Source organism: Myripristis murdjan, chromosome 18 (genome assembly GCF_902150065.1).
Source record: "Myripristis murdjan chromosome 18, fMyrMur1.1, whole genome shotgun sequence".
Taxonomy (NCBI): Eukaryota; Metazoa; Chordata; class Actinopteri; order Holocentriformes; family Holocentridae; genus Myripristis; species Myripristis murdjan.
In genome coordinates, this window is record NC_043997.1 from 4081197 (window position 1) to 4103957 (window position 22761).

The window sequence follows — 22761 nt, forward strand, 5'->3', positions numbered from 1 at the left end:
TGGGCCGTGATGGGAAGCGGCTCAACGTGTCCTGTTGTGTCTCTGCAGGATAAAGAGGGAGGCTTCATGGTGAGGGAGTCCAGCCAGCAGGGGGTGTACACCGTCTCCGTCTACACCAAGACCTCCGGGTGAGTCTCACCTGGCGGACCTAAAACCCAGAAAGTGACTGATAATAATAACAATAATGATCTGTTTACTTATTTTATTTTTTATTTGGTACTTTATTTACTTATTTTTTAATTTAAAACACCTGTGTGTGTGTGTGTGTGTGTGTGTGTGTGTGTGTGTGTGTGTGTGTGCAGCATTAACGGGAACATCAAGCATTACCAGATCAAACACGTTGACGGTGGGCAGTACTTCCTGGCTGAAAAACACACCTTCAGCTCCATACCTGAGGTCATACACTACCATGAACACAACGCCGCAGGTACACACACACACACACACACACACACACACACAAGACACTGTGCATGCCACTATCTGCTCATGACCTTCGTGTTTCATTGATTTGTACATACCTTCCTTTGCTCTGTTTTGTGTGTGTGTGTGTGTGTGTGTGTGTGTGTGTGTGTGCAGGTCTGGTGACCAGGTTGCGGTACCCAGTGGGGCCGATGGGGAGGTGTGCTCCTGCCACGTCTGGGTTCAGCTCAGGTAAGTCTTCAGCACCTGCAGGAGGAGCAGCTGTTGTTCCCCAGCAAACAGCTGGAGCCTCCAGAGCTCGTAGCAGATGGTTCTTTCTTTCTTTCTTTCTTTCTTTCTTTCTTTCTTTCTTTCTTACCTTTTTATCTCATATCCAGGTCATTGTCTTGAACATTTTCAGATCATGTCTTGCTTAGTTGCTCATCACTTTTTAAACAAAAATCCTGTCCTGATTAGGAAAAGGATGATTTCTTTGGGCAGTGGTTAGGGTTAAGAGTTAAGGTTAAGGTTAAAGGTTAAGGATTAACAGTTAGCATTAAGGGTTAAGGTTAAGGTTAACGGTCAAAGTTAAGGTTTGAAGCTTAAGTGTCAAGGTTAAGGTTTAAGGGTCAAGTTTAAGGTTAAAGTTTAAGGGTTAAGGGTCAAGTTTAAGGTTAAAGTTTAAGGGTTAAGGTTAAGGGTTGAGGGTCAAGGTTAAGGGTTCAGGTTAAGGGTTTAAGGTTAAGGGTTAAGATTAAGGGTTAAGGGTTAAAGTTAAGGGTTGAGGGTCAAGGTTAAGGGTTGACGTTAAAGGTTAAGGTTAAGGCTTTAGGGTCAAGGTTTAGGGTTAAGGTTAAGGGTTTAAGGTTAAGGGTTAAGGGTTAAGGTTTAAGGGTTAAGAGTTAAGGTTAGAGTTTAAGGGTTAAGGGTCAACATTAAGGGTTAAGGTAATGGGTTTAAGGTTAAGGGTTGAGGTTAAAGTTTAAGGGTTAAGGTAAAGCGTAAGGGTTTAAGGTTAAGATAGATAGATAGATAGATAGATAGGTATACTTTATTGATCCCAGACTGGGAAATTCACAAAAGGGTTAAGGGTTAAGGTTAAAGTTTAAGGGTTTATGGTTAAGGGTTAAAGTTTAAGGGTTAAAGGTCAACATTAAGGGTTAAGGTTAAGGGTTAAGGGTCAAGTTTAAGGTTAAAGTTTAAGGGTTAAGGTTAAGGGTTTAAGGTTTAAGGGCTAAGGGTCAACATTAAGGGTTAAGGGTTAAAGTTAAGGGTTAAGGGTCAACATGAAGAGTTAAGGTTAAGGGTTAAGGGTCAACGTGAAGGGTTAAGGTTAAGGGTTTAAGGTTAAGGGTTAGGCACATAGTGGTGATGGTTGTCTCCAGGAAATGAGTGTCTGTGTAAGTCTATGTGATTTCCCCCAGAGTGACCTTAGTGAACACGTGTGTCAGTGTGTGTGTGTGTGTGTGTGTGTGTGTGGTGAACTGACCTCCTTCTCCTCCTCCTGTACCCCCCATCCCTCCCTCTCTCTCCCTGCAGAGAAGTGGGAGATCAACCCCAGTGAGCTGACCTTCATGAAGGAGCTGGGCAGCGGCCAGTTTGGACTGGTGAGGCTGGGCAAGTGGAGAGCTCAGCACAAAGTGGCCATCAAGGCCATCAGGGAGGGAGCCATGCACGAGGAGGACTTCATCGAGGAGGCCAAGGTCATGATGTGAGGACACGCACGCACACACACACACACACACACACACACACACACACACACACACACACACACACACGTTTCCTGGGATCTCTACAGCGTTTGACTCCCAAATGTAAATTTAGTTTAGGAGCTGCAGACTCAGCATTTTAAAAGAGATATAAGGAATCTATAAGGAAATATGCATTTATTTTTTATTTTATTTATTTATTATTATTATTTTTTTCCTTATATATATATATATATATATATATATATATATATATATTTATTATCCTTTTTATTTTATTTTATTTTTACTATTTTATTTTATTTTATTTTATTTTATTTGGCCACAACGCCCACACTGTTTTGTATGTACATCATTTCAAAAATGCACGAAAATGCTCTCAGGATAAAATGTATTAATGTAACTAATATATTCTATATGTTTACATTTGTGCAGTTTTTTAAAATTTCCTTTATTGTTTATTTTGTAGTTTGTAAAATTTATTATATAACTGTGATATAACTATTGTTATATAACCCTAATTATATTTTTTGGGGGAGGGTCTTCAGTCTCAAGTGGGAGGGGCTAACTCTCCGGTGGGAGGGGCTAACTCTCCGGTGGGAGTGGCTTTGATCTCAGGTGGGAGTGGCTTGTTGCTGTTTTAGCTCAAAGTTGCCAACTTAAAGTTAAAGCTGAATAATAATTCACAACCCAGAGAGATGAAACCAGGCCAGGAGTTAATGTGTGTGTGTGTGTGTGTGTGTGCCCGTCAGGAGGCTGTGCCACCCGAAGCTGGTGCAGCTGTACGGCGTGTGCATGCTGCAGCGCCCCCTGCTGATCGTGGTGGAGTTCATGGAGAACGGCTGCCTGCTGAACTTCCTGCGGCAGAGGGGCGGGGCCCTGAAGGAGGCGTGGCTTCTGTCCATGTGCCAGGACGCGTGCGAGGGCATGGCCTACCTGGAGGCACACAGCTTCATCCACAGAGACCTGGTGAGGAAACGTTTTACACGTCTGCACACGACCAGCAGCAAAAAAATATAAAATAAATTAAAATAAATTAAATTTGTAAAGATCTGAACAGAGGAAACAATCTGAGCCTCTGTTTTTTTTTTTTTTACGAGCCGAGGGACTAAAACGTTTTTGTGACGATCAACAAACTTTCTGCTGACCGTCTGATCGTTTCACTCCAGTCATGTCTTCCTTTCTTTCTTTCTTTCTTTCTTTCTTTCTTTCTTTCTTTTTTTTTTTTTTTAGTTAAGATCCGGCTCATTTCTCCTTTCTTTATTTTGGTCTTTCTTTTTCTTTATTCCTTCCTTCCTGTCTTCCTTCCTTCCTTCCTGTCTAGGAAGAAATAAACAGGGTCAGAAAGGAAGGATCCTTTCTTTATTCCTTCCTTCCTTCCTTCCTTACCTCCTTCCTTCCTTCCTTCCTTTCTTTCTTTATTCCTTCCTTCCTTCCTTCCTTCCTTTCTTTCTTTATTCCTTCCTTCCTTCCTTCCTTCCTTCCTTCCTTCCTTTATTCCTTCCTATGTTCCATCCTTTCTTTCTTCCTTCCTTTCTTTATTCCTCCTTTCCTACCTTCCTTCCTTCCTTTCTTTATTCCTTCCTTCCCTCCTTCCTTCCTTCCTTTCTTTATTCCTCCTTTCCTACCTTCCTTCCTTCCTTTCTTTATTCCTTCCTTCCCTCCTTCCTTCCTTCCTTCCTTCCTTTCTTTATTCCTTTCTTTCTTTCTCTCTTCCTTTCTTTCTTCCTTTCTTCCTTCCTTTCTTTGTATTTGTATTTTTTATCTAATATCCAGGTTCTGACCCTGTTTATTGACCTGTCAGTATTGATTATGTATTGATTGATTGATTGATTGATTGATGGTTGTGTGGTGTCTCGTCTGTCCTCAGGCAGCGAGGAACTGTCTGGTGAACGAGGACAACGTGGTGAAGGTCAGCGACTTCGGCATGACCAGGTGAGTCTGCACCTGCCGACTGAGGGAAACCCTCACAGAGTGTCCTCTGTCGCCCTCTAGTGGCCACAGGCAGGCATCACAACAACACTGACAGGCCTTTCTGCTCCCTGTGTGTGTGTGTGTGTGTGTGTGTGCGGTTCCAGGTACGTTCTAGACAACCAGTACACGAGCTCCAGCGGGGCCATGTTCCCCGTCAAGTGGTCTCCTCCTGAGGTTCTGCACTACAGCAAATACAGCAGCAAGTCCGACGTCTGGTCGTACGGTGAGACGCCACGCAGCCTCATCAGCAGCTTTCACACAAACAACAACAAGAGCAACAACAACAGCTGTTTGAACAACAACAGCTGTTTGAACAACAACAGCTGTTTGAAAAATCAAGTTACACGGAGTCAGCAGAAACTGATCTTTATCCTTTATTCTTTTTTCTTAAACCTTTTAGCTGATATCCAAGTCATTTTCTTTCTTTCTTTCTTTCTTTCTTTCATTCATTCTGACTTTTTTTTTAATCTCATATCTAGGTCGTTGTCAGATCATGTCTTGCTAAGTTGCGCATCACTTTTTAAACAAAAATCCTGTCCCGATTAGGAAAAAGATTATTTTTGGGGAGTGGTAAGGGTTAACAGTTAAGGTTAAGACTTAAGGGTCCAGGTTAAGGAAAAAGATTAAGGTTCAGGGTTAAGGGTTAAGGATTAAGGGTCCAGGTTAAGGGTAAGGGTTAACGATCATGGTTAAGGTTAAAGGTTAAGGTTAAGGTTTAAGGGTCAAGTTTAAGGGTTAAGGTTAAGGTTAAGGGTTGGGGTTTAAGGTTAAGGTTTAAGGGTCAAGATTAAGGGTTAAGGTTAAGGGTTAACAGTTAAGGTTAATGGTTAAGGTTTAAGGGTCAAGGTTAAGGTTAAGGGTTAAGGATTAAGGGTCAAGGTTAAGGTTAAGATTAAGGTTAAGGGTCAAGGATCATGGTTAAGGTTAAAGGTTAAGGTTTAAGGGTCAAGTTTAAGGGTTAAGGTTAAGGGTTAACAGTTAAGGTTTGGTTAAGGTTCAAGGGTCAAGGTTAAGGTTAAGCTTTAAGGGTCAAGATTAAGGGTTAACAGTTAAGGCTATGGTTAAGGTTTAAGGTTAAGGGTTAACAGTTAAGGTTAATGGTTAAGGTTCAAGGGTCAAGGTTAAGGTTTAAGGTTAAAGGTTAAGGTTTAGGGTTTAAGGGTAAGGGTTAACAGTTAAGGTTAATGGTTAAGGGTTAGGGTTCATGGTTAAAGTTCAGGTTAAGTATTAAATTGTTAGGGTTAAATAAATAAAGGGTTAGCAGTTGAGGGTCAAGGTTTAGGGTTAAGATTAAAGTTAAGGTTAAAGGTTAAAGGTTAAGCACAAAGTGGTGATGGTTGGTGTAAGTAACCTAACCCTAACCCTCAGGAAATCTATGTAATGTTCCCCAGAGTGACCTCAGTAAACATGTGTGTGTGTGTGTGTGTGTGTGCGCGCAGGCGTCCTGATGTGGGAGATCTTCTCGGAGGGCCGCACGCCGTTCGAGAGCCGCAGTAACGTGGAGGTGGTGGAGGAGATCACCAGAGGAGTGCGTCTGTACCGGCCGCACCGCGCCACGCACCCCGTCTACCGCATCATGTACAGCTGCTGGCACGAGGTGAGAGCTGATTGGCCGCCGCTCCACCGCATCACAGCCCGATATCCGGCGTGTAACACACCCATCGCTCCACCGTGTCAGGAAACCGTGTCAGTGTCACGTTTCACATCGCTGAGGCGTCACAAGGACACACAGCACTCACCAGGGCCAGCATCACATCTGCACATACGTGAAGTTTATCTTCTTAACTAAAACACTCGGTTAAGGTGAAGTTAAGGTTAGGGGGAGATTAAGGTTAGGGGGAGGTAAAGGTGCAGCCCAGATTAAGGCAAAGCGTGTAATAGCACCGCTGCTCCACCAGAGGGAAGCGTGGCAGAGTGGTGTGATTCTGTGTGATAGATAGATAGATTTACTTTATTGATCCCAAACTGGGAAATTCCCACGTTACAGCATCAATAAAAAAAAAATTTAAAAAAATTAAGAAGTATATACAATAGAGACTAAATATACTAAATATATACACTAAAGACAATAAGGTCTAAGTATATCTAATAAACTAACCTAAGAATATAAGATGTTGAAATGTGAGATATACGCAGCTTTCCTACACCTCTGGGCATTCTGCCGTTCTGCCTAACCCTAACCTCACTTTAATCCCAACCTTACCTTAACCCTAACCCCACTTTATCCCTAACCTCACTTTAATCCCAACCTTACTTTAACCCTAACCTCACTTTAACCCTAACCTCACTTAAATCCCAACCTTACCTTAACCCTAACCTCACTTTAACCCCAATCGTACCTTGACCCTAACCTCACTTTAACCCCAACTGTACCTTGACCCTAACCTCACTTTAACCCCAACTGCACCTTGACCCTAACCTCACTTTAACCCCAACCGTACCTTGACCCTAACCTCACTTTAACTGCAACCGTACCTTAACCCTAACCTCACTTAAATCCCAACCTTACCTTAACCCTAACCTCACTTTAACCCCAATCGTACCTTGACCCTAACCTCACTTTAACCCCAACTGCACCTTGACCCTAACCTCATTTTAACCCCAACTGCACCTTGACCCTAACCTCACTTTAAAATGTCATAAATGACTTTTGAATGCAGGGATTTCTCCCTCCTGTCACTTTGTCTTTTCTGCTGTTCATGGAGGGCGTTACAGCACTTCTTTCTGTTTTAGCAGCTAAACCAGTCAAGACATACTGTCCTGTTATTGTCAGATTCTCTTCAGCTGGTTGATCGACTTTCTGGAACGAGAACAGAAGAAACACTGTTGATTCTTGGAAATATTTTTTATTCATTTTCATAAACATTCACTTGGTTGACACACCTAATCACTAAAATCTCCTAACAGACGTTTCTGTCTCAGCAGTCACATGATTCTCACACTCGACCTGTTAAACCAGCATGTCAACAAGAAGAATCATTTCATTTACAGAGCATTAAAAAAAATCATAGTTACAAAGTACTGGAAACCAAATCAACAAACAGCTGTTCAGCGACAAAGAAGGACGAGTGCAAACACACTTCTGACTCCATTAAGCAGCAAAACAGGAGGAGCAAAAACATGTTACAGTAAATACTGAGTGAAGTTAAGAATCATAAAGAGCTTTTAGCAGCAAAATAAAAATGCAACAAAATATTTTATAAATGTGGAGTTCTTGAGAAAAAAAGAAAAAAAGACACATCTGTTGTATTTCAGCTGATGTTACACTGAGACCTGGAAAGAGAGTCATAGCCCCGCCCACATGGTTTGAGTGACAGGTGATCTGTGGCCAGTGCAATGCAGAAACCCAACAGAAACAAGCTCTTACCAACACAGATGTTATAGAAATAGACGACAGAGGTGCTTTAATCACTCCTGTCTACTTGGGCTCACAAAACTCTGCAGTGGCTTCAAGTCCAAGCCAAAGTCCAGCATGGAGAGGCTGAGTGAACGTGGTCTGGACTCTGTGGAGGAGAGTCATGGTTTCAGAGACGCTGTAGAAGGACAGAACACCTGCTGTGTGATCCAGGTACACTCCCACTCTGGAGGACGCAGGGAGCCGGATTTCAGTTTCAATATCGTTGTGTCTGAAGTTACAGTTCATGTTGGGACAAACCAGTGCCCAAGATTTGTCATTGTATCCAAATCCACATTCATCCCCGTACCCTGTTCTGCTGATATCCTGATATGAGACTGCTATATCAACTGTCCCCTTCCACTCCACCTCCCAGTAACAACGTCCAGTCAGACTCTCTCTGCTCAGGACCTGACAGCAGTCAGTGAATCTGTCTGGGTGCCTGGGATATGACTGTTGATATGTCATTACTGTTGCCTTTCTGTTCCCCTTAGATAATGACAGCCATGTGTTTGCTGTGTTTGGATCCAGTGTGATGTGACATGAATACTGTAAGAGCTCAGTTCTGGTCTTGGGCTCTGGTTGTGGCAGTAGAACATCCACTCCAGTCGCTGTCAGTGAGATCTTGGACCATTCCTCACTAAGAAGCTCCTGTAGTTTGTCTCTCAGCTCTGACACAGCTGCAGTCACATCCTCAAAGTAGCTCAGAGGACGGATGTTGATGCTGGGTGAGTGTGTAGATTCACTGAGACATGAGAGCGAGGGGTAATTCTGTAGAAAATGGATGTGATCCTGTGTGTGTGAGAGCTGCTCCAGCTCAGCGTCTTTCCTCCTCAGCTCAGCGATCTCCTGCTTCAGCTTCTCCTGAACTTCTTCAGCCCGACTCACTTCCTCTTCCTGCTGGGATCTGATCTGCTGCTTCACATCAGACCTTCTTTTCTCAACCAAACGGATCAGCTCAGTGAAGATCTCCTCACTGTCCTCCACTGCTTTATCAGCAGAGCGACTGATGGCCTCCACCTCCTGCTGAAGCACCTTCACGTCTTTCTCTCTGTCCTGGATTCTCTGCTGGAATTTTTGCCGACTCAGCCCGAGCTCTTCCTGCCTCTTGGTCCTTTCTGCTGCAGCTGAGACTGTGTCGTGGCCTTTATGTTCATCCATGGCACAGAGAGAACAGATACACTGCTGATCAGTGCGGCAGAAGATCTTCATCACTTCATCGTGACGAGAGCAGATGTTCTCCTGAAGCTTCACAGTGGGCTCCACCAGCTTGTGTTTCTTTAATGGAGCTGCATCATAGTGAGGCTGGAGGTGCTGCTCACAGTAAGAGGCCAGACACACTAGACAGGACTTGAGGGCTTTCAGTTTCCTCCCAGAGCAGACATCACAGGCCACATCTCCAGGTCCAGCATAACAGAGATCAGGAGGAGCAGCTTGGAGTCCCATCTTCTTCATTTCCTCCAGTAACTCTGCTAACATGGTGTTTTTCACCAGGACAGGCCTTGGGATGAAGGTTTGTCTGCACTGCGGGCAGCTGTAGATTATCCTCTGATCCTCTCCATCCCAGTAGTCTTTAATACAGCTCATGCAGTAGCTGTGTCCACAGGGAAGAGTCACCGGATCCTTCAGCAGATCCAGACAGATGGAACAGCAAAACTTTGCCGAGTCCGGCTGAATTCCTCGCTGAGCCATTTCCCCTCTCAGTCACAGTGAAACGTCTGCTAGTTTCACTTTCTATCAACAGATAAGAGTTGTGCTCCGATCCAAAGCAAACAGCAGCTTTTCCTCACAGTCTCTCGCTGATCTGCTGTAAACGGGCTTGTGGGCTCTTGTCCTTCACACTGTGTTGTTTCCACTCGTCTTTAAACTGTCAGACCTGAGAAGCAGGAAATATCTGGGCAGAATAAAACTCGTAATGTTTGAGGTCACACAGAAGAGGGAGGGGTTCAGGTCTTTCTTCATTCCAGGAAGAGGAGCGCTCTTAAAGAGGCAGTGTGTGTTTAGCTCTTATTTACAACATGAAGAGAAGTTTATGACAAAAATAATTTCACTGTTCCATCTCATTTTCATCTTCACCCAACAGCTAATATGATCTCCAGTTATAATTTGAGCCTCCTGTCAGTGACGACTCAGTCAACACAGCAGATCCAACAGATCCAGTCTGGAAATTGTAGATCTGGTTTACTGCACAGTGTTTACTCTGCAAGATAACAAGAAACATTGTTAAGACTTTGGTTTCATGAATTAAAATAATTTCATTTAATAGGGAAATGAATGGTACTCATTAGATTATTTAAGTTGCATTTAATTTCCCTCACTTCTACTATACCTGTTACCATGGCGTGTTTGTGAGCATGCGCAGTTGGCGCATGGTTGGCTTTAAAAATGGTGTCTAGTCATGCTTTCATTCATACACAAACCAACCTTCGTCAGGAGTGCACAGAGTTTATAACCTGTGTATTTTGGTGATAAATAAACAACAAAAGAAGCACGAGTTATAGCCTTTGTGTGCTGCCTGACTGCCGATTCGGAGGGTTAAATTTGAAAAGTCCGAACAGTTATAAACCGTCGCTAGCTCTGAGGCATAAACCAAGCCCAAAGACCAAAAATAATCATCAAGGCCGTTTAACTCAAGTGACTGTAAGCCAACAGCCCGTCCATACTGCTCATCTACTAACTTGCAAGACTAAGGATCAAGCTAAAGCCAGGAAGAGTAGACAGTCGGATAACAGGACTATTCCCAGTTGGCATTGAAAGCACTGAAAGTCAACGCAAAAAGGAAGCAAGATGGCAGATGGCGAGCTGGAGAAGCTAAAGCTGAAGCGTTCAGCAGCCCAAACCGCTTTCACTAAAAGAGCAAATCATCTCACCTCCAGGGCTAACGCTCTAAGTGAAACTGAACTAAGAAGTGAATGGAGGAACCTCAAAGTGGAACACAAAAGAGTCACTGATGCAGGGTTCGATTATGCCATGGCTCTGAGTGAAAAGGATGATGAGGAGGCTGGAAGGAAGGCGGAGCAAGTCGACGAAAAAACAGCACAGTGCAACTGTAGGTTTGATGAAACTGAACAAATACTCAAAACAAGCTTCTGGACCAGGTCACCCTCGCTGAAGAGGCTGAATCAGCCATGGACCAGGCCGAGGCATCTGATCACCAGCAGATGACTAGGAGGGAGCGCGAGCTGGTGAATAGAGACCTGGAACGGGAGGTCTTTGAACTGACTAAAGTAGTGAATGAGTGGATTGATCTGATTCCTGGACCTAACTTAACAGAGTCAAGGGACCGAACCAGGAAACTAAAGAGACGACACGAGAGACTGTGGGATAAGTGGGTGTGGTGAGGCTGGAACCAGGCTGATGACGATGGCGACGAAGAGGAGCTACAAGAACAGGCGGCGACAAATGTTAAGGTGGATGAAAACCAAGACAAAGAGCAGGGTGAGACCGGTGAACAGGCCACGACAGCTAATGCTCGCCCTGACCCTGACCCATTCTGCCCTGTAGAAACTCAAGCCCCGGTAGGCGGCGTCCAGCATGGCTTGCCAACCATGCCCCCCAGTCTCAGCTCTAGTGCACTTCCAATTGCAGCAAGCTCACCACACGGCACCTCCAACACACTGCAAGGTGCTCCAGGCCCATATCCCGGGGCTTACAGTTTCAAGCCCCACATAACTCTAGAAAGAGCACGACTGCCCATGTTTTCCAGTAACATGAGAGATTATTACCGGTGGAAAGCTGAATGGGAGGACCTTCAGCAGCTGGGAAACCCACATGGGTTGGAAAATGTGAGAAAATTCCACCTTCTAGGCAGCCTAGACGAGAAAGTCAAGAGGGACCTCGTGTTGTCCAGCTGTGGATCCGCCAACGACGTGTTCAGACTTCTGGATAACAAGTACGGAAACAAACCAAGGATTGTGCTGCTGATCTCAAAAGAAGTTCATGGACTTCCCCCTGTCAAGGGAAATAACCCCAGAAAGACAACTGAACTAATCCGGGCTGTGGAGACAGCTCTTCGTGATCTCCAAGTCTTGGGGGAGGCAGATGCTGTGAAAAATCGAGTGGTGGTGCAGTCGATTGAGAGTAAGCTGCCTGACTCCCTGAAAGAAAAGTGGCTAACGCATAAAAATGACCCCGCAAGTGGGTTTTCATCAAGCAACCACTTTGATTGCCTACTGCAGTACCTGAAAAAGCAGGAGGACATTCTCGAGGAGTTGGATCAGCTGCAGCTCAGCTCAACTGATTATCCTGAGAAGTCAAAAGACAAGAATAAAAAAAAAAGCTTTTTCCAGAGCCACGTCAGGAAATGCCTTAAGAGACTCTCAACCAAGCTCATGCATCGCGTGTGGGGATGAGGAGCATGCTGGTAGACTGTTTGCCTGCAAAGTCTTCAAGAAGCTCAACCTGTCAAGCAAGAAGGCTCAGCTGAAGAAATCAGGAGCATGTTTCAAATGCTTGCGTGTGCATGGTGAAGACGGCAGTTGCACTCAGAAGTTTCTCTGCTCAAAGGAGGACTGCCGAAGAAGGGGATCCTCTGACCACAACTACTTGCTCTGCCCAATGCCACAGACCAAAAGGGAGAAAAAGAGTGGTGAAAGGAAGAGTGGAGAGCAAAACATTGCAAAAGTAGAAAAAACGGGGCTTGGATTGACCGAGAAACAAGAGTAACTCCTTGCCAAACTTCCTCCTGAGCTGAAAGCAGAGTTCAAGGAAGCTTTCTCTAACAAAATCTCAACGACAGTGTGTACGAGCACCGGCAGTGAGCCAAAGGAGTACCCAGTCGTAATGATGCTACTTGAGGTGACAACTAACTCAGGTCAACTTATTGGTACCTTGATTGACCTCGCTTCAGATACAAATTACATCTCAAATGAAGCCGCACAGCGTCTCAAGCTAAAAGGTGAAAACATCAAGTTGATTGTCCAAGGAGTCGGAGGAATGGAGAAAACAGTTTCGACTAAAAGGTACACCCTAAGGCTAAGAGTAAAAACTCCCAAAGGAACCGTGGCAGAGCATAAACTCCTCTGTTATGGCTTGGAAAGCATCGCACAGGTGAACCAGGCAGTCACGCCACAACAACTGCTTAAATTCTTCCCAGACGTCACGGCCAATGACTTGGTCCGCCCCGAGAAGATTGACCTGCTGATAAGTCACAGGGAAGGTCGCTTGGTTCCACAGCCAATCAAAGTCGAGGGAGATCTCATCCTCTGGGACGATCCCCTGGGGAAAACGGTCGGTGGAACTCATCCTGACCTCTTCGAAGTAGTAGACCTAGCAGTCCATAGGTCTGAAACCCACTTCGCACGGTCACTGAGGACAGCTTCAAGGGCATACAGAGAGGTCCTCGATGGTCCGACAAGACCTAATAAAGTCCAGGTGGAAAATGGAGAAACAATTATCCACAGTACAGCAGCTACAAACAAAGAAATTATTGAATGGTTCAAGTGGGACAGCGTTGGCGCAGCCTGTGATCCTCAGTGTGGTGGTTGCAAGTGCGGAAGATGTCCCCCTGGAGGCAAGGAAATGACCCTAGGAGAGGAAAGAGACCTTGAGAAGATCAAAGAAGGCATAACCTACGTGCTAGCTGACAAGCACAGCCAATACCCTCACTGGGACGCAGCTTACCCATGGAAAGGAAACCCTAAGATGCTGCCAGACAACCGACATGCAGTGGAGGCGACTTTCCGGAACACTGAGAAACGTCTTGAGAGGGAGTCGGAGTGGAAGGCTGCATACAGAGAGCAAATTCATGAGATGGTATCAAGAGGAGCTGCTGCTAAACTCACCAAAGAGGAACTCGACAGTTGGAAGGGACCAAAATGGTACATAAGCCATCTAGTCGTGCCAAATCCTCATTCATCAACTACCCCTGTGAGAATAGTTTGGAACAGCAGCCAAGAGTTCCTGGGGGTGAGTTTGAATGACCTCCTGTACAAAGGACCGGACGTCCTCAATCCCATCAGAGGAGTCCTTCTGAGATTCAGAACTGGGTTGTACGCCGCCCTAGGCGACGTGAAGAAGATGTACAACTCTCTGTGGTTAAAAGATGAAGAAGTTCACCTCCATCGATTCCTCTGGAGAGATAACCCAGAAGATGAGATCGAAGTCTTCGCCGTAGTCAGAGTCAACATAGGAGATAAACCTGCTGGGTGCATCGCCCAGGTTGCAATGAGAGAAACGGCATACTTGCCCCAGTTTGCAGCCATGGTGGATGAGTGCCGAGTTCTGGTAGAAGACAGTTATGTCGATGACATATTGACATCCCACAATGACCTCAGGACACTAGAGAAGATCACCACAGGGGTCGAAAAGATCTTGAAGGCTGGAGGCTTCTCCCTGAAACCATGGGTCCTATCTGGCCAAAGTGGGAGGTCTGGAACTGCGGCCAACCCCAGTGACAATAAGACAACTGTTACTGTGCCCAAGACTCTAGTGTTACCCAACCAGATGCGCGACGAAGAAAGCAAAGCGCTGGGAGTCGGCTATGAACCAGAGTCTGACAAGCTTCGCGTAATGACGTCCATCAACTTCTCAAAGAAGCGAGGAAAAATGAGGACGGGAATTGATTTACACGAAGTTGAAGTCAGAAGCAACACGCCAAGCCCCTTGACCCGTCGAGTCGTGCTAAGCCAGGTCGCTAGTTTCTATGACCCTATTGGACTTGCCACGCCTGCTAAGCAGAAAGGGGTGATGCTTGTGAGGGAATCCTACCAAGAAGCAAGTAGAGGCAATCCAAATAAAGACACTTGGGATGACCCACTCTCGCCAAAACTCAGAGAGGCTTCCATAAAACTCTTCGAGGAGTATGTGAGGCTTGGCCAAATCAAGTTTGAAAGAAGCCTCACACCTCTTGGAGCAATAGGCCACCCATTGGGAGTCACATTTTCGGATGGGAGTGAGGCTTCCCACGGCGCCGTCCTTTACCTCCATTGGGAGACACAGAATGGGGTCATCGTAAGGTTGGTTGAGTCCAAAGCCAAACTTACTCCTCTCAACCAGAAAGGGGATGTGATTAAGGCAGAGTTATGTGGTGCTGTTTTCGCAATCCGTCTGAAGAAGTACTTTGAGAAGCACTGCCGCATCAAAGTCACTCACTGGGTCCACTTCGTGGATAGCCAAACAATCCTGGGAGCAATACAGAAGGATAGTTATGGCTACCAGACCTTTTTTGCCAACCGTATTGGAGAGATCCAGATGGCTGGACCAGTAGAGAACTGGAAGTGGGTTGACAGCAACCATAATATAGCAGACATCATCTCAAGGGGAGCAACTCCTGAGGAGCTTGACGAAGAGTCAGAGTGGCAACGAGGCCCAGAGTTCCTGAGATGGCCTGAGTCCGAGTGGCCGGTGAAGACGGCCAGCGAAATAGTGACCAACATCGCCGTTGATGTCAGAAGACTGCAGAGAAAGGCATTCTCTGCTGTGGTCACCAGGGCTCAGTTGCGAAAGGCCTCAGGCCCCAGTAACACTGACGTCAGAGCGGATGTGGGAGACTCTGCACTGCAGCCGCTGCTTGAAGACCAAGGCCCTACTCAAGCAGGAGGGAGGCTGAAAAGGAAACCCTGGGCTGTGGCTCTTGTGCGCCTTATTGAGCCCAAACGGTTCAGTAGTTTGTCAATGCTATGTGGAACTGTTGCCTGGGTCCGACGGGCTGCAGAATCCTGGCTGAAAACAATACACCGAACCCCGGAGCCGGCAAAGTGGGAGGCAAAGGGCCTTAAGCTGTCCGCAGAAGAAAGATCACTGGCCTTCCAAGACCTGGTCTTTGCAGCTCAAGACGGCGTGGACTTTCAGGAGACTACCCTGAACTGCCTAGTTGTATCTAGAGATGTCAACACAGGTCTCCTGCTTTGCGGTGGAAGAGTCCAATCTTGGAACGAAGACAGAACAGCTGTGCCGTTAGTTCCGTTCCAGTAGTGGCTGGGGACCTTGCTGGCAAGAGAAGCTCATGAGGCAAATCACGAAGGCATCGCAGCCACACTGCTGCGCACAAGAAGAAAGGCCTGGGTGATACAAGGTCAGAGGACAGTCAAGATGGTGGTTAATGAGTGCATCACTTGCAAAAAGCAAAGAGCCAGGCTGTGCCGGCAAGTGATGAGCGACCTCCCTCAAAAGCATACCAGAAGAGCAAACCCTTTTGAATATACCACACTGGACCTCTTCGGCCCCTTCGAGGTGAGGGATGCCGTTAAGAAAAGAACCAAGAAAAAAGTCTGGGGAGTCGTGTATAGCTGCATGGCTTCCAGGGCCGTCCATGTTGACCTAGTCGACGACCTGTCTTCCGAAAGCTTCCTTCAGGCTTACTCACGATTCACTGCTCTGAGGGGGCACCCCAGAAAGTTATGGTCAGACAGAGGCTCAAACTTTGTAGGTGCCAAGCCGGTACTAAGAGAGCTACATAGGAACATTGCCTGTTTACAGAAGGCATCAGTCGAGAACATGGCAGCCAAAAATGGCACTAAGTGGCAGTGGGACTTCCATCCTGCGGACTCGCCCCACAGGAATGGAGCAGCAGAGGCGGCTGTCAAACTCATCAAAAGAGCTCTTAACAGCCTCGGCGGAACCACCGGCTGCTACACCTGGGGGGAATTCCAGACCCTTCTCTACTCTGCAGCCAACTTGACCAACGAGCGACCCATCGACGCTAAGGCGCAGGAGCAAGAAGACATGGTGGAGTACTTGACTCCTAACTCCCTTATCCTGGGGCGCACCGGACTGGGAGGAGACATGCACGGGATCGATGTGGAAACCCACCCTTGGCGCAGACTGAGGGCTGTCCAGGCTGGAGTGGACAAGTTCTGGTCGAAGTGGAGCGAACTGGCGGGCCCGAACTTGTTTATCCAGCACAAGAGGCACCGAGCAGAGAGGAGCGTCAAGGTTGGAGATCTGGTCTGGATCGCAGACCAGAACGCCCTGAGAGGACAGTTCCGGCTCGGCCGGATCGTGTCAACGTATCCAGATGAAAAGGGGGTAGTCCGGGATGCAGACGTGAAGACCTGCCTAGGCCTTCCTGCCCCCGTTGTATCCAGAGCCCGGAGGAAAGACTCTACCCTACCCATGACCATCATCCTTCGCAGAGATGTGCGGAGACTGGTGGTGCTGATTCCAGTTGAAGACCAGCAGGAGGTAAAATAAGTCCTCACCACGGGTACCCAAAAGACTCTATGAACTGTTAGTTAGTGGGTAACCCTGGGAGGCAGCTGAGTGGTTCAAGGGCAAACCTACACTCAGTGGGAGGCAAGGTGGTGGTGCCTACCTCCCTAGATAGGCTTGTGCTTACTGTTCCATTTTCCCTCTTTTGAAGGCCACTTAGTTTTCATGTAATCGCCTATAAAGGTTAGACTTTAAGTTTGAATACCCACAAGTAACTGTTATGTTTAATGTGGCCTCCTTGGATCTTTGATCAGTTGGCCAAGTGGGAGGTGTTAAGACTTTGGTTTCATGAATTAAAATAATTTCATTTAATAGGGAAATGAATGGTACTCATTAGATTATTTAAGTTGCATTTAATTTCCCTCACTTCTACTATACCTGCTACCATGGCGTGTTTGTGAGCATGCGCAGTTGGCGCATGGTCGGCTTTAAAAATGGCGTCTAGTCATGCTTTCATTCATACACAAACCAACTTTCGTCAGGAGTGCACATCACCATCGGTATGTAAACTCACTAAACTCGCATTCCCGATAGCTGCCGACTGCTCTCGCAGTTTATGTTTAGACTTAGGACATGTTTGTGATTGTGAACATTACCGCACTGTGTCGCGTTGTGTCGGCATTTGTTTATTCGGACACTTGATTCATTCATAACAAACAGTGTTTGATTTTGCCGCGGTGTCTCTATAGGACCGTGTGCGCATGCTCTGTGAGCGCTAATGATTATGGGTAATGTAGTTCTTTTGAACCTCTTGCCGAACCAGTGCAGGCTTATTGAATTCTTATTGTTATTGTTGTTGTGGATTGAGTTATCATTGTTACTCAGCATATAGCCTGCTTCTTTATCATGACAACAATAATAATAAAAATAATTATAATAATATTTTCAGTGCTTTCAAATAGTACAGTGCAATCGTTTATTAGTTTATTAGTAATATAATATAATGTTTGGTCACTGAAAAGAATGTATTGTGATTGCTTTTTCCCTTATTTTTCTAGGTTTATAACCTGTGTATTTTCGTGATAAATAAACAACAAAAGAAGCACGAGTTATAGCCTTTGTGTGCTGCCTGACTGCCCATTCGGAGGGTTAAATTTGAAAAGTCCGAACAAACATGGAAACTATTTTGTAAGAAAGGTGGTTAAAAAAAAGTCTAGAGTGATATAAGGAGACTTGTGAAAGTGAAACAAAACTCCATTCATGCTGCAACACTCCTTTAACCCCTTCAGCTCCAACTTCCTCCTAAAACTGCCTCAGAAAAAGCTTCAAAGTTAGAAAACATGTTTGTTTTCCCAAAGTCCCACCATGTCACAGAGATACCCAGTGTTGGGCAAGCTGCTTGGAAAATGCAGTGAGCTGAGCTGGACACTGTGACTGTGACTGTACATTACATGAAGCTTCACTCCACTGAAGCTCCCATTAGAGAAATGCAGCGAGCTGAGCTACAATAACATGACTAAATGTAGCTCAACTACATCAGAGATACTTTTTTAAAATATCAAATCAACTTCATCTCAAGTAATTGCTCTCTTAGTGATCAATAAAACTGTCAACTCTCAAAAAAAACCCAAAAAAAACAGGAAGTCCGCAATTTACGTTTCAAAGTCACGTTTTCGCCCACATTTTCACTTTACGGGAAATCTATAGGCTTCGAGGCCGTAAATGCCAGCGACTTAAAAAGCTAATACATCGGGATTCCCGACATTCCCGACTAGGGAAGCCAACCCACAGAGGCAGAGAAGCGCTGGGCCTAAATGATGGCCATTGAAAACAGCGGGAGAATAGCCTACGCATGTGCATTGTTTTCTTATTCACCAGTTCGGACATGTTTGCAGAGGCACAGTCTGTTCAAACAGGAAACACAACACACAGCAGGAAACACTTTTCCTTGCTGATGTACAGCACACTGTGTGTATTTGAAGTGCAGCAGATGGTGCCGTAGGCGACCACCTATACCGTCTATGCCAAGAGCCGGCCCTGACTGTACCTTAATCCTAACTTCACTATAATCCCAACCGCACTTTAACCCTAACCTCACTTTAATCCCAACCGTACCTTAACCGTAACCTCACTTTAACCCCAACTGTACCTTAACCCTAACCTCACGTTAACCCAAACCTCACTTTAACCCCAACCTTACCTTAACCCTAACCTCACTTTAACCCCAACCTTACCTTAACCCTAACTGCACTTTAACCCCAACTGCACCTTGACCCTAACCTCACTTTTACCCCAACTGCACCTTGACCCTAACCTCACTTTAACCCCAACTGCACCTTGACCCTAACCTCACTTTAACCCCAACTGCACCTTGACCCTAACCTCACTTTAACCCAAACCTTACCTTGACCCTAACCTCACTTTAACCCCAACCGTACCCAGGGCTGGTTCTAGCCATGCTGGTGCCCAAGGTGAAATGACTCCCTGGCGCCCCCCCATCCTGCCACCGTGCCACTGGATTTCAAAGTGGCCCTAAAATTTCAATAAATCCCCCAAATTTCTGGTTTCATAACAGAAGAAAAAATGGGAATGGCGTCCACAATCCCAGGTGAAGAAAACGCAGTTCAGTTCTGAGCTCAAAGTGTCAATCAAAGCTGGTTTCATTTCATCCAAGACACAGGAAAATGTCATAAATGACTTTTGAATGAAGGGATTTCTCCCTCCTGTCACTTTGTCTTTTCTGCTGTTCATGGAGGGCGTTACAGCACTTCTTTGTGTTTTAGCAGCTAAACCAGTCAAGACATACTGTCCTGTTACTGTCAGATTCTCTTCAGCTGGTTGATCGACTTTCTGGAACGAGAACAGAAGAAACACTGTTGATTCTTGGAAATATTTTTTATTCATTTTCATAAACATTCACTTGGTTGACACACCTGATCAGTAAAATCTCCTAACAGATGTTTCTATCTCAGCAGTCACGTGATTCTCACACTCGACTTGTTAAACCAGCATGTCAACTAGAAGAATCATTTCATTTGCAGTGCATTAAAAAAAATCATAGTTAAAAAGTCCTGGAAACCAAATCAACAAACAGCTGTTCAGCTACAAAGGACGAGTGCAAACACACTTCTGACTCCATTAAGCAGCAAAACAGGAAGAGCAAAAACATGTTACAGGAAATACTGAGTGAAGTTAAGAATCATAAAGAGCTTTTAGCAGCAAAATAAAAATGCAACAAAATATTTTTTAAATGTGGAGTTCTTGAGTAAAAAAGAAAAAAAGACATCTGTTGTATTTCAGCTGATGTTGTTACACTGAGACCTGGAAAGAGAGTCATAGCCCCGCCCACACGGTTTGAGTGACAGGTGATCTGTGGCCAGTGCAGTGCAGAAACCCAACAGAAACAAGCGCTTAGCAACACAGATGTTATAGAAATAGACGACAGGACTGCTTTAATCCCTCCTGTCTACTTGAGCTCACAAAACTCTGCAGTGTCTCCGATACGGTAAAGCCCAAGTCCAGCATGGAGAGGCTGAGTGAACGTGGTCTGGACTCTGTGGAGGAGAGTCATGGTTTCAGAGACGCTGTAGAAGGACAGAATACTTGCTCTGTGATCCAGGTACACTCCCACTCTGGAGGACACAGGGAGCCGGATTTCAGTTTTGATATTGTTGTGTCTGAAGTTACAGTTCATGTCGTAACAAACCAATGACCAAGATTTGTCATTTTGTCCAAATGCACATTCAGCCCCACCCCCTGTTCTGCTGATATCCTGATATGAGACTGCTATATCAACTATCCCCTTCCTCTCTACCTCCCAGTAACAACGTCCAGTCAGACTCTCTCTGCTCAGGACCTGATACCATCCACTAAATCTGTCTGGGTGCCAGGGATATAACTGTTGATGTGTCATTACTGTTGCCTTTCTGTTCCCCTCAGATAATGACAGCCATGTGTGTGCTGTGTTTGGATCCAGTGTGATGTGACATGAATATTGTAAGAACTCAGCTCTGGTCTTGGGCTCTGGTTGTGACAGTAGAACATCCACTTCAGTCACTGTCAGTGAGATCTTGGACCATTCCTCACTAAGAAGCTCCTGTAGTTTGTCTCTCAGCTCGGACACAGCTGCAGTCACATCCTCAAAGTAGCTCAGAGGACGGATGTTGATGCTGGGTGAGTGTGTAGATTCACTGAGACATGAGAGCGAGGGGTAAATCTGTAGAAAATGGATGTGATCCTGTGTGTGTGAGAGCTGCTCCAGCTCAGCGTCTTTCCTCCTCAGCTCAGCGATCTCCTGCTTCAGCTTCTCCTGAACTTCTTCAGCCCGACTCACTTCCTCTTCCTGCTGGGATCTGATCTGCTGCTTCACATCAGACCTTCTTTTGTCAATCAAACTGATCAGCTCAGTGAGGATCACCTCACTGTCCTCCACTGCTTTATCAGCAGAGCGATTGATGGCCTCCACCTCCTGCTGAAGCACCTTCACATCTTTCTTTCTGTCCTGGATTCTCTGCTGGATTTTTCGCCGACTCAGCCCAAGCTCTTTCTGCCTCTCTTTCCTTTCTGCTGCAGCTGAGACTTTGCGGTGGACTTTATGTTCATCCATGGCACAGAGAGAACAGATACACTGCTGATCAGTGCGGCAGAAGATCTTCATCACCTCATCGTGACGAGAGCAGATGTTCTCCTGAAGCTTCACGGTGGCTTCCACCAGCTTGTGTTTCTTTAGTGGAGCTGCATCGTAGTGAGGCTGGAGGTGCAGCTCACAGTAAGAGGCCAGACACACCAGACAGGACTTGAGGGCTTTCAGTTTCCTCCCAGAGCAGACATCACAGGCCACATCTCCAGGCCCAGCGTAGCAGAGATCAGGAGGAGCAACTTGGAGTCCCATCTTCTTCACTTCCTCCAGTAACTCTGCTAACATGGTGCTTTTCACCAGGACAGGCCTCGGTGTGAAGGTCTGTCTGCACTGCGGGCAGCTGTAGATTTCCCTGTGCTCCTCTCCATCCCAGTAGTCTTTAATACAGCTCATGCAGTAGCTGTGTCCACAGGGAAGAGTCACCGGATCCTTCAGCAGATCCAGACAGATGGAACAGCAAAACTTTGCCGAGTCTGGCTGAATTCCTCGCTGCGCCATTTCCCCTCTCAGTCACAGTGAAACGTCTGATAGTTTCACTTTCTATCAACAGATAAGAGTTGTGCTCTGATCCAAAGCAAACAGCAGCTTTTCCTCACAGTCACTCGCTGATCTGCTGTAAACGGGCTTGTGGGCTCTTGTCCTTCAAACTGTGTTGTTTCCACTCGTCTTCAAACTGTCAGACCTGAGAAGCAGGAAATATCTGGGCAGAATAAAACTCGTAATGTTTGAGGTCAGACAGAAGCGGGAGCGGTTCAAGCTGCTGAGTCACTCCAGGAAGAAGAGCTCTCTTAAAGAGGCAGTGTGTGTTTAGCTCTTATTTACAACATGAAGAGAAGTTTATGACAAAAATAATTAAACTGTTCCATCTCATTTTCATCTTCACCCAATAGCTAATATGATCTCCAGTTATTTTATGAGCCTCTTGTCAGTGACAACTCAGTCAACACAACAGATCCAACAGATCCAGTCTTGAAAATGTAGATCTGGTTTACTGCACAGTGTTTACTCTGCAAGATAACAAGAAACATGGAAACTATTTTGTAAGAAAGGTGGTAAAAAAAAAAAAAAAACGTCTAGAGTGATATAAAGAGACTTATGGAAGTGAAACCAAACTCCATTCATGCTGCAACACTCCTTTAACCCCTTCAGCTCCAACTTCCTCCTAAAACTGCCTCAGAAAAAGCTTCAAAGTTAGAAAAAATGTTTGTTTTCCCAAAGTCCCACCATGTCACATAGATACCCAGTGTTGGGCAAGCTGCTTGGAAAATGCAGTGAGCTGAGCTGTACACTGTTACTGTGACTGTACATTACATGAAGCTTCACTCCACTGAAGCTCCCACCAGAGAAATGCAGCGAGCTGAGCTACAATAACATGACTAAATGTAGCTCAACTACATCAGAGATACTTTTTTTTTAAACATCAAATCAACTTCATCCCAAGTCATTGCTCTCTTAGTGATCAATAAAACTGTCAACTGTCAAAAAAAAAAAAAAAAAAAACAGCAAGTCCGCAATTTGCGTTTCAAAGTCACGTTTTCGCCCAAATTTTC

General features: G+C 45.6%; 3 protein-coding genes across 4 annotated transcripts in view; 1 reads left to right on the top strand and 2 right to left on the bottom strand.

Moving 5' to 3' along the window:
* Positions 1-22761, top strand: part of txk (TXK tyrosine kinase) — a 58769-nt gene that overhangs the window by 9231 nt on the left and 26777 nt on the right. For both annotated transcript variants that reach the window (XM_030075966.1, XM_030075965.1), the window contains exons 8-15: positions 49-128; positions 303-427; positions 580-654; positions 1942-2113; positions 2867-3083; positions 3985-4049; positions 4193-4311; positions 5528-5685. In XM_030075966.1, the coding sequence (XP_029931826.1) occupies positions 49-128; positions 303-427; positions 580-654; positions 1942-2113; positions 2867-3083; positions 3985-4049; positions 4193-4311; positions 5528-5685 (1011 nt within the window). The remainder of the gene's footprint in view (positions 1-48; positions 129-302; positions 428-579; positions 655-1941; positions 2114-2866; positions 3084-3984; positions 4050-4192; positions 4312-5527; positions 5686-22761) is intronic.
* On the bottom strand, positions 7388-9210 carry LOC115376413 (tripartite motif-containing protein 16-like). The gene has a single exon (XM_030075976.1). The coding sequence runs from the start codon at positions 9172-9174 to the stop codon at positions 7507-7509; it is 1668 nt and encodes a 555-aa protein (XP_029931836.1). The 5' UTR covers positions 9175-9210; the 3' UTR covers positions 7388-7506.
* On the bottom strand, positions 19692-21829 carry LOC115376403 (tripartite motif-containing protein 16-like). Its single transcript, XM_030075961.1, has one exon. It carries the CDS (start codon positions 21707-21709, stop codon positions 20039-20041), a length of 1671 nt encoding a protein of 556 aa, XP_029931821.1. The 5' UTR covers positions 21710-21829; the 3' UTR covers positions 19692-20038.